At 37.5% G+C, this 12,053-nt stretch overlaps 1 protein-coding gene across 1 annotated transcript in view; it reads left to right on the top strand.

Moving 5' to 3' along the window:
• Positions 1 to 8,616: 8,616 nt before the first annotated feature.
• The window catches only part of CD86 (CD86 molecule), a 77,205-nt gene continuing 73,768 nt past the window's right edge, over positions 8,617 to 12,053 (top strand). Inside the window, exon 1 of the mRNA XM_054574973.1 lies at positions 8,617 to 8,748. Within this exon, the coding sequence (XP_054430948.1) occupies positions 8,735 to 8,748 (14 nt within the window). The 5' untranslated portion in view covers positions 8,617 to 8,734. The remainder of the gene's footprint in view (positions 8,749 to 12,053) is intronic.

Raw genomic sequence — 12,053 nt, 5'->3', positions numbered from 1 at the left:
AAATAAGAATAGAATACAGCTAGGAAACCTGTAAAAGACAGATTTTTTCCTGGGGAGAAGTTCAAAGGAAAGTCTCAAAACAAAGCAGAGAGACATGAAGCCAAGTGCAGAGAAGATATTGGGAGAAACCCTTTGACAAATAGTCTATTCAAGGTACTGCTGAAGAAAGCTGAAGCTTTGGTGCATTAAGGTTAACTATAGCAACAATAAACTTCAAATCCGACTGAACTCCAGAAAAAATTAACACAAATACCCAGGGTTATTAAAGGCCTAGCAGAAGGAAATGTTGATGTCTATCCATGGATGCCATTCATGATGTCTCTTTCTCTTCTTATAAGGGTACCAGTCATATCAGATTAGGGGCCAACCTAACAACCTTATTATAATTTAATCACCTCTTCAAAGACTATATCTACAAATTCAGTCACATTCTGAGTTACTTGGGATTAGGACATCAACATATGAATTTTGGGGAAACATAATTCAGTACATACCAATATTCAAACTGCTAAAAACAAGAAAGAAATGTACACTCGAAACCTATATGATCTTATTACCCAATGTCACCCCAATAAATTTAATTTAAAATATTTGCTTAACAGTCCCGTAAGAAATCCTGATTCTGATGTAAATAAAATAGATTAGTTGGAAGCTCAAATAAATTGTTTAAAAACTCAAAACAAAAAAACAACAGAGAGAAAATTTTGAAAATACACAGAGAAAAAGGAGGGACTTCAAAATGGCAGAGGAGTGAGTGGAAATCACAGTGACCTCCTCCCAGGACCAATCTGGAATTACAAATAAATTGTGGAGGAATAACCTGAAAAACAACTGAACAACAGCAAGAGAGGAACCGTAAAACCTCAGACAGACAGAGGAATCTGCTTAGCACAACCCAAGTGGTAAGGAGCACGGTAGAAGCTTGAGAGGTGGGCTAGGTGCCCACGGGCAGCAGCACCAGAGGGATATTGAAACGGCCAGTTGGATCCCCCTGAGAAGAGATGGGTTAAACCATAAGTAGGGATCTCTAGTCTGTAGCACCAGAGTCCAAAGAGCACATAGACAGCAGCCAGATGCGAAAAGCATAGGGGTACTATCTGCCAGAGACAGGTGGCTAGAGACACAAAGAGCCATTTAAAGTGCCAATGCAAAAAATTTGTAGTGGCAGCTGCTTACTTTGGGCTCCAGCACAGGTGGGGGCAGAGTAGGCTGGAGCCACCTGAGGAGAGACTGGGGAAGGAGGCTTTGGGGAAAGAACTGAGAAAATAGAAGGTGGGGTCCTGGTGCTGACTCACCCCCCAATCTGCAGCTGCCATCTTGCTCAGGCAGACCACTCCCCCGAGCGGCAGCAGCATGAAAGGACACGATAGCCACACCCTCAAGAGGCTCAGCCCCAATCTGGGTAGTGAGCAGGCCTGACTACTGAGTGCAGATCGGCAGTCTCAGAAAGTGGATAACTGGGTAAAGGGGACACAGAATGGTCTGGAGTTCCTTGAGGAGAGTCTGGAGACAGAAGCATTGGAGAGAGAACACAGGGAGTAGCCAGGGGGATCCCGGTGCTGATTCCTCCCCAAACGGCAACAGTTATCTTGCTCAGGCAGACCACTCCCCTGAGCAGGAGCAGTGTGAGAGGACCCAATAACCCTGCCCACAGGAGGGATTCTGCCCTGTCCTGTGGTTCTTAATCTGACTTCTGAGGGAAGAGTAACTAGTTTAACAACTGGAGGAGACAGACACAGATAGTAGATTCCTGGAAGTCTCTTAAAGACTGCCTAAGGTCAGATGGGGTCAACAGTTAACATTACCAGAGGCAGATCCAGAAAGAAGAAAGAAAGAAAGAAAAAGAAAGGAAGGAAGGAAGGAAGGAAGGAAGGAAGGAAGGAAGGAAGGAAGGAAGGAAGGAAGGAAGGAAAAGAAGTGATCTATCAGAGAGTTCACACCACAAAGTCAGGATAAGACTGATCAATTTAAGAAGCAGAAGCAAAAAAGAAGAGTCGCACAAATGATGGGAAGAAAAAGAAACACTCACCAATCAAAGGGAAAAGAGGAATCCCCACAAAGAGAACTAAATAAAATAGATGCAAGTAAACTATCAGATACTGAGTTCAAAACAATGGTTCTAAGGAAGCTCAGTGAGCTCAAAGAGAATTACGAAAACTACAGAGAAACTATGAGGAAATTATTGCAAACTATATCGACATGAAAAAAGAATAGAAACTATCAGTAAGAGGCAAGAGGAAATTAAGAATACAATTTCTGAATTCAAAAACACAGTAGAAGGAATCAAAAGGAGGCTAGATAATGCAGAGGACTGAATGAGTGATCTGGAGGACAAGATAGAAAAGAGCTCCCAGAAAAAGCAAGAAAATGAAAAAAACACTAAAAAAGAATGAAGAGGCATTTAGGGAAATGCAAGACAACCTGAAACGCAATAATATCCATATAATAGGGGTACCAGAAGGAAAAGAAGAGGAGCAAGTGATAGAGAACCTGTTGGAGAAAGGAATGATGGAAAACTTCCCTAATTGGAGGAGAGAAAAAAATCTCACAAGTCCAGGAAGCACAGAGGGTCCCATTCCAGAGGACTCCAATGAGGCCCATTCCAAGATACATCATCATTAAAATAGCAAATATCAAAGACAAACAGAATCCTTAAGGCAGCAAGGGAGAAAGAGGTAGTAACATATAAGGGAGCCCCGACAGGGCTAGCACCTGACTTCTCAACGGAAACACTACAAGCCAGAAGAGAATGGCAAGAAATATTCCAAGTCAGGAAATGCAAGGGCCAGCAGCCAAGATTCCTCTGCCCAGCTTGGCTCTCAATTAAAATGGAAGACAAAATAAGGAGTTTCCCAGACAAACAAAGGCTAAGAAAATACACCTCCACCAAACAAGCACTTCAAGATATGCTAAAGGGACTGCTTTAAGAAGATGAAGAAAAAGAGTGAGAAAGAGAGGATCACAGGTACAGAGGGGGAAAATGAATAAGTACCTATCAATAATAACTTTAAATATAAATGGATTAAATGCCCAAATCAAAAGACATAGTATAGTTGAATGGATAAGAAAACATGAACCACACATACACTGCCTCCAAGAGACCCACCTTAGAACAAAGGACCTCCACAGACTGAAAGTAAAGTGATGGAAACAAATATTTCAAGCAAATGGACAGGAAAAAAAAGCAGAGGTAGCAATACTTATATCAGAGAAAATAGATTTCAAAACAAAGGCCATAAAAAGAGACCCAAAAGGACACTTTATAATATTCAAAGGAAGAATCTATCATGAAGACATAAACATTGTAAACCTATATACACCCAACATAGGAGCACCCAAATATATAAGGAAAATCTTGGAGGACTTCAAGAAAGATAGAGAAAGTAACGCACTGATAGTAGGGGATTTTAACACCACACTGTCAAAAATGGATAGATCTTCCAAATAAAACATCAACAAGAATACTGTGAAACTGAATGATGCATTAGATCAAAGGGACTTAACAGACATACATGGAACCTTTCATCCCAAAGCAGCAAAATACACATTCTTTTCAAATGCACACGGAAAATTTTAATTGATAGACCACATGATAGGACATAAAACAAGCCTCAATAAATTCAAGAAAATTGGAATCATAACAAGACTTTTCTTGGACCACAAGGGCTTGAAACTAGAAACCAACCTCAAGGAAAAATCTCAAGAACATTAAAACTAATGGAGACTGAATAGCATGCTATTAAATAATGAATGGGTCAATAATGAGATCAAAGAAGAAATAAAAAAGTTTCTGGAAACAAATGAAAATGAGCACACAACAGACCAAAACCTATGTGGCACAGCGAAGGCAGTCCTGAGAGGGAAGTTCATAGCAATACAGGCCAGCTAAAAAAGACAGAAACATTTCAAATATATGACCTAACCCTACAGCTTCAAGAACTGGAGAGACAACAACAAAGCCCAGAGCAAGTAAAAGAAAGGAAATAATCAAGATCAGAGCAGAATTGAATGACATAGAGACTAAAAGAACAATTCAAAGATCAAGTAATCCAAGAGCTGGTTCTTTGAAAAGACAAACAAAATCAACAAGCCTTTAAGCAGACTCATCAAGAAAAAAAGGGAGAGGACCCAAATAAATAATATCAAAAATGAAAGAGGAGAAATAACAACTGATAACATAGAAATACAAAGGATTGTAAGAAACTACTATGAACAACCATTTGCCAAGAAATTTGAAAACCTTGATGAAATGGACAAATTTCTAGAAAAATATAACCTTCCAACACCGAATGAAGAAGAATCAGAAAGCCTGAACATACCAATAACAGCTGGTGAAATTGAAGCAGTTATCAAAAAATTCCCAGCACAGTAAAGCCCTGGATCAGACATTTTCACAGGTGAATTTTAGAAAACATTTAATGAGGAGCTAACCCCTGTCTTTCTCAAACTATTCGAAAAAATCCAAGAAAAAGGAAGACTCCCAAGCTCGTTTTATGAGGCCAGCACCATCCTAATCCCAAAACCAGATAAAGACACAACAAAGAAAGAACACTACAGGCCAATATCGCTGATGAACATAGACACTAAAGTCCTCAACAAAATATTGGCAAACTGCATCCAGCAATACATTAAAAAGATCATCCACCATGATCAAGTGGGATTCATCCTAGGGATCCAAGGATCATTCAATATTTGCAAATCAATAAACATAATACATCACATAAACAAAATCACATGATCATATCAATAGATGCATAAAAAGCACTTGATATGGTACAGCACCCATTTATGATAAATACACTCAGCAAAGTGGGAATAAAGGGGACATACCTCAACATATAAGGGCCATATACGAAAAACCTACAGCCAACCTTATATTCAATGTGCAAAAACTAAAAGCTTTCCCACTAAGATCAGGAACAGGACAAAGATATCCACTTTCACCACTTCTATTCAACATAGTATTGGAAGTCCTAGCCACAGCGATCAGACAAGAAAAAGAAATAAAAGTCATCCAAATTGGAAAGGAGGAAGTAAGACTGTCATTGTTTGCAGATGACATGATAGTGTACATAGAAAACCCCATAGACTCCACTAAAAAACTACTCTATCTAATAAGTGAATTGGGCAAAACAGCGGGATACAAAGTCAATATTCAGAAATCGGAGGTGTTTTTGTACACTGAAAATGAAATAGCAGAAGCAGAAATCAGGGGAAAAAATTCATTTGCTATAGCAACAAGGAAAATAAAGTACCTAGGGATAAACTTAACCAAGAAGGTAAAAGACCTGTACACAGAAAACTATATAACACTGAAGGAAGAAATTAATGAAGACACAAATAAATGGAAGCATAGACCATTTATTTCATGGATTCATGGATTGGAAGAATTAACATCATCTAAATGTTCATACTACCCAAAGCAACTTATAGATTTCATGCAATCCCTACTAAAATACCAATGATGTATTTCTCAGACATAGAACTAACACTTCAAAAATTTTTATGGAACCTTAAATGACCCCAAATAGCCACAGCAATTTTGAGAAAGAAAAACGAAGTAGGAGGGATCACAATACCTGACATCAAACTATATTACAAGGGCACTGTAATCAAAATAACCTGGTACTGGCATAAGAACAGACACATAGATCAGTGGAACAGAATAGAGAGCCCAGAAATAAACCCACATCTCTCTAGTCAATTAATATTTGGCAAAGAGGGAAGAAGCATAAAATGGAGTAAAAATAACCTCTTCAACAAATGGTGTTGGAAGACCTAGACAGCTACATGCAAAAAATTGAAATTCAATCACCATCTTACAACATACACAAAAATAAACTCAAGATGGATAAAAGACTTAAATGTAAGTCACGACACCATAAAAGTCCTAGAGGACAACATAGTCAGGAAACTCTCAGATATCCCACTCAGCAATATTTTCACCAATATGTCCCCTAGAACAAGGGACATAAAAGAAAAAATAAACAATTGGGACTTTATCAAAACAAGAAGCTTCTGTATGGTTAAAGGAAACATCAGCAAAATGAAAAGGGAAACAATGGTATGAGAAAATATATTTGCCAATGATACCTCAGACAGGCTTTTGATCTCCAAAATATATAAAGAACTCACACATCTCCAACTCTAGGAAGACAAACAATCCAATTAAGTAATGGGCAAAGGACCTGAAGAGATACTTCTCCAAGGAGGACATATACAGGTCTCAGAGACATATGAAAGAATGCTCATCATCTCTAGCCATCAGAGAAATACAAATTCAAACCACAATGAGACACCACTTCACAGTGATCAGAATGGCCATCATAAATAAATCAACAAACAACAGGTGCTGGTTAGGTTGTGGAGAAAAGGGGACTCTAGTACATTGTTGGTTGGAATGCAGACTGGTGCAACCACTGTGGAAAACAGTTTGGAATTTCCTCAAAAAGCTAAAAATGGAACTGCCTTTTCACCCAGTGATTCCACTGGTGGGATTAAACCCTAAGAATCCTGAAACACCAATTCAAAAGAACCTGTGTACCCCAATGTTCATAGCAGCACAATTTACAATAGCCAAGTGCTGGAAGCAACCTAAGTGCCCATCAGTAAATGAGTGGATCAAAAAACTATGGTACATTAACACATTGGAATTCTATGTAGCAGAAAGAAAAACAGAGTGAGCTACCCTTCGCAACAGCATGGATGGAACTGGAGAGCATTATGTTAAGTGGAATAAGCCAGGGGTTGAAAGACAAATACCATATGATCTCACCTATAAGTGGAACCTAATCAGCAAAGAAAGCAGGCAAGGAAAATATGACCACCAACATTGAAAGAAAGAAGAAACCAACGTGGGACAGGAGGGAGGGAGGGAGAGGTTAGCGTGAGGAGAAGGGGAAGGGTCAGATCAAGGAACAGGTATGCAGGACACATGGACGAAGCCAAGGTGGGTAAGGATTGAGGGGGGTAGGGGGGGCACAGGAAAATGGTGGCAGGTAAATGGAGTCAAATATATTTGAACAATAAAAAAAAGTAATTAATTTTTTAAAAAGGAAAATACACAGAGGAAAAAATCACCTACAGAAAGACAAGAGTATGAATTACAGCAGACTTCCCAGCCCCCAGAAACCATGCAAGAAAGAAGACAATCAGCACTTAAATAGTGCTGAAAGAAAGAAACCTGTCAACCTATATCCTGTGCTCAGCAAAAATATTCTTCACAGATAATAATAAAATCCTTTTTCAGACAAATACTTATGAAATTCACTGCCAGTATACATACTTTGCAAGAAATGTACAAACAAAAATGAAAAACTTCAGGCAGAAAGAATATGAAATAGGTAGGAAAATTAGATATATCCAAAAATTTAAATGGAATAAATAAAAAAAGTAAAATCCATTTTTTAGATTTAAATGTGCTCATTAAAAGATAACTATTTAAAGCAAAATAATATATTTTCATATAGTATGGGTAAAAGTAAAATAGTGAAAAAGTACAATTATAAAATTCACTGACAAGTTTTTAAAATGCTTAAAGATGGACTTATTTTTAAATATAACAAAATTACTCCAGAATTTAAGTGGAAAGAACAATAACTATGACTTTTGAAAATTTTGGGAAAAAATTAAAGAAAAGCGAAAGCCTTATGGATATTAAAAGTATTTGTTGTGAACTAAATTGTATTGACTATACACTTAACTGGAATCTTATCTGGGTAGAGAATGCTTCCTCAAAACTATAGATATTGTTTTGTGGTCTTTTGTTATTTAGGGTTGAATAAGAGGCCAGGCTGGTTTATCTTTCTTTACAGTCATTCTACTTTTAAATTTTATTTTTAGCCTTTTTGTCTTTGGAATTTAAAATGTTTGCAATACTTACCTGAATAAAAATTCACCTTCTCAAATTTTTTGACAATCTGAACTCTTTGAGTTCCCTAATAGTGCCCATTTTAGTTTATGTGTGGAGATTTTTTTCTGGTAATAGTTTGCTTCATTACTTTTATGTTTCTTTCACAAACATACCTCTTACTTTTAGGACACTGCTTTTTTCCCCCAGGCTTCTACTTGAGGAATCATCTCTTTGACCAATTTAATATCCGTTTATAGTGGGAATGAAGTAGTAAAGCAGTAGCTTTTGTTTGCCATCCTTGATTGTGCAGCTCTCACAGGAGGACACCCTAGTGTCCCTAAAATTCATTAAAATCTTCTATCAACTTGGTGGTGGAAATGAGCAGGGGAAAGCTACTTACTCCCAACCTACACATGTAATAAATCACACTTTTTATTGTCTTACCCAAATCTGTATAATGTTGTTTTATTGTATCTTATAGACACAGAGATATTCCACCCCCCGCTCCCCTTTTAGCTATCTTATTTTCTAGGTTTTTTTGAGGGAATTTCAAGAGGGAGCATTTTTAGTATGCCTCATCTTAATGTTGTACCTGGAACTCAAACCACTGAATTACTTTTTAAACATATAAGTAGACCTAGGTCAATGAATTCAAATGCAAGGAAAAGGTTAAATTTCTTCCACAAGCGTCAGCTATCTCTGACAAAAGAGAAAAGAGGAACAGCTTTTGTTAACGAAAATTACAGAGTATTCAGTCATTGGGAAGGAAGGCTTTCACAGGGTGGAAGGGATTTCTCCTCATTCCACTGTAACTCAGACTAGCGCAGACAGAAACAAGCAGGGTTATTCCTAGACATAAGCCCAACAGTGGACACAGCCAGGATGGATCTCAGATGGTGAGTGAATATTCTTATTATTCTTTGAAAGGCAATTTTCAATTAAGTGACCTCAGCAGCAGGCTGAGGTTTAAGATGGGTACTGTTTTCTGTCCTTCCTGCCCAAGAATGCTAATATGTTATAAGAACATATTTACACAGAAGCCAAAAGTACAAACACTGGGGAGAAAGAATGGTCTATGCTAGAAAGCAGTAGCTGAAGTCCCAAAGCCATTCTTCCCTTCTTGGAACATCTACTGTAGGTTGATTACACAACTCCAAGGCAGGGAAGCTTTTGAAAAAATTTCTGTGAAAGACATTTGACTGCCACTTGAAGGAGAGAATTATTGAGCTGACCAAAATTTTATTGCTTGCTGTTTTTTTTAAGTGATTAATTTTAATTTTGTAATTTTTTTCAAATATTTCAATGTTACAGTTGTTGATTTTAAGAGTCATGAAATTTTAAAATATCTGCATTAGGATACCAAATAATAGGGAGCAAATTTTGTGTATACCAAGGTCAGTTTGGCCTGGGAATGGGGTAAAAACATAGAGAAGGTAGAAAGAGACGGGCCAAGGAAAAGGAAGAGGAAGAAGAAGCATAAAAAGAAAATACAGAACCCAGATAATGAGTCACAAATCGACCATGGTAGATTCTGAGTAGGATGAGATGGTGGAAAAAAGTAGAGTAATTCAATTAGCTACTGGATATTGAACATGCTTGGTGTGCTGTGTATTTTACTACTGTTGTTTCACTGAATTTTAATCTTTGCAATGACTCTCAGGCAGATAATATCATCACTATGTTTTATGAATGAGGTAACTGTGACTGAAGAGGCTAAAGGTCATACTGCTCTTAACGAGTAGAGCTAAAACTTTATTGTCACTCGGTTCCACACCACAAGGTTTCTCCATGCCCCGGCAGGCTCCTATGGCAGTGACTTACGGAAAGGACTCACAGCCATCCTTCTCTTGGATACTGGCAGCTAGGGTCATTATTTATTACTGTTCTTTGAAAATCTAAGTAAGTCTTGTCTACCCATTGCTTATTGGTTTGGGAAACAGCTTTGCCGCTTTTATTTCAGAAGGTTAGAATTTAAATTCCAAGTAAAGATTTCTTTTCCCTCCAGTGGAATTCTGAAATACTGCACATGTATGAAAAAGTTACACATATGTGAATATTCTGTAGATTATAGACTCTCTTTGTTTCAAAGAGATTATGAGCAGGAATTTTACAATATAAATAGCCAGTAAATAATGTTTAATCTTATCTAAAATAAAGAAATGTAAATTAAAACAGTGAAATGTTATTTTTCTATTATCAAAGTGGCAAATATTTTGTTTAAAAAGGAAGCAAGCAAAACTCCTATGTGTTTCTAAGGAGAGAAGAACACTTATACCCTTATTACCAGAGGATAGTAATATGGTCTTCACAATAATCTGGTGACACATATCAAAAGCCCTTAAAATGTTCATTTCCTTGAATCAAGCAGTTCAACTTTTAGGAATTTATTATGAGGACATATCATACATGTTTGTAAAGTTTTAGTGATGTGAATATTTTTCTTGCCCTTGTTTGTAACAGGGAAAATCTTGGAAACAACTTAAGTTTCTAGACATAGGTAACTGGTTAATTAGGGAACATTCATAATGGTGTGCCACACAATCATTAAAAAATTCTATTGTAGAGCAATTTTTGATGTGTTTAGCTTAAGAACAAAAAAAGAGCAGAGCATACAGTTCTATTACTTTTATACATGATACCTGTATATACACAATGTTAATGAGATATATAGGTGATGTGATTTCTCTTCTCTACTTTGTGCTTTGAAACTTGGATTACATCTGAAGGCACAAAAAGAAAATTAGATATCTAAAAAAAGAAACCAATAACTCATAATTTGTGAAATTTCATTGTTAGGGCTTTGGTAATTTGTGTTTAACTTTTTGTCTCTTGATGCCTCTTCAAATATACCTACCTTACCCATAATTCACTAGCTCTTAATAGGCTTGTTTTCATAGAATGTCTATGTGAAAGAGACCAGAGCTCTCATTTCCTTATTTTACAGATATAATGGCATGGCCCTAGAGTGAGTGACATGTTGGGAGGAAAAATAGTATAGTGGTTAAGCGAGTATACTTTGGAATATGAGTGCTGAGGTTTAAATCCCAGCTTCTCCCACCTTTTAGCTGTGTGACCTTGGCCAAGTTGCTTGACAATTGTAATCCTCAGTTATCTGTATAATGAGGATAGTTGTGACTTGTCATAAGGTGGTTGTGAGGTTTTAATGAGTTAATCCATGTAAAGTGCTTAGAACCTTGTTCTGATAACTGTGAAGTAATTATTATTAGTTGTTTTTACTACTCTTACTGTCAGGATTAAGAAATAGAGGAAACGTGATTTGTCCAAGATTACACAACTACTTGATGGCAATACTAGGACTAGAATTCAGGAATGTTTTTCATCAAGCAGGTATTTAATACTCTCTGAGACTGTCAGGACAACCCCAGACTGGGCTCCAAGGGAGGCTCTGACCTGAAATAGGCAGAGCCCAAGTACAAGATCTGCCACTTTTTGTTTTTTAAATTCAATCTTGTATATTTTTTATATTACCTTTTATTCCCCTTATACCCTCTTACCTCCAGCAATCACCACACTGTTGTCCATGTCCCGGAGTCCTTTTTCCTTTTTGCTTAATCCCTCTACCCCCTAAGACTCCCCAGCTAGCTGTCATCCTGCTCTCTATGTATGAGTCTGTTCCCATTTTCTTTGTTAGTTCAGTTTGTTCATTAGATCCCAGGTATGAGTGAAGTCATATGTTATTTGTCTTTCTCTGAGAAGGCCAGACACTTCTGATCACAGTGGGAAACCAAGTGCTGGAGAGGAGGGTGAGGCTAAGGAAGCTAAGAGCCAGGTTAGGCACAGAGAAAAAGCCTGGAGAAAAGGGTAGTGCAGGAGAGAAGAGATGACTCAGATACTTTTCTAGACCACCAGCTGTGGGCTTCATGATGGGTCAACAAGGTTTAAAGACCCAAGGTCTGGGTGGTTAAATAGACAAATAGGGTGAATGGGAGAATTGCAACTATAGGTCCAAGAAGATGCCTGACAGATAGTAATAAAACAGGATGAGGTAGAAACTGGGAGGGACCAGGACAAGGAGCCTCCAGAGCCTAGGCACCCAGCTGTGGTTATCCTAAAGTCACAGCCTAAGTTTGAAGAGTCGTAAACAAGCAAAGATAATGATAAAATTTGCTTTAAAAATTCCTCTTGCCTCAGAGTGCAGAAGTGATTTGGGGTGACAAGGAGATAATTTAGAAAACTATTG

The sequence above is a fragment of the Pteronotus mesoamericanus genome, unplaced genomic scaffold (assembly GCF_021234165.1).
Source record: "Pteronotus mesoamericanus isolate MK-2021 breed Mesoamerican mustached bat unplaced genomic scaffold, CSHL_Meso_final contig_27, whole genome shotgun sequence".
Taxonomy (NCBI): Eukaryota; Metazoa; Chordata; class Mammalia; order Chiroptera; family Mormoopidae; genus Pteronotus; species Pteronotus mesoamericanus.
This window is presented reverse-complemented; position numbering and strand designations above follow the sequence as displayed.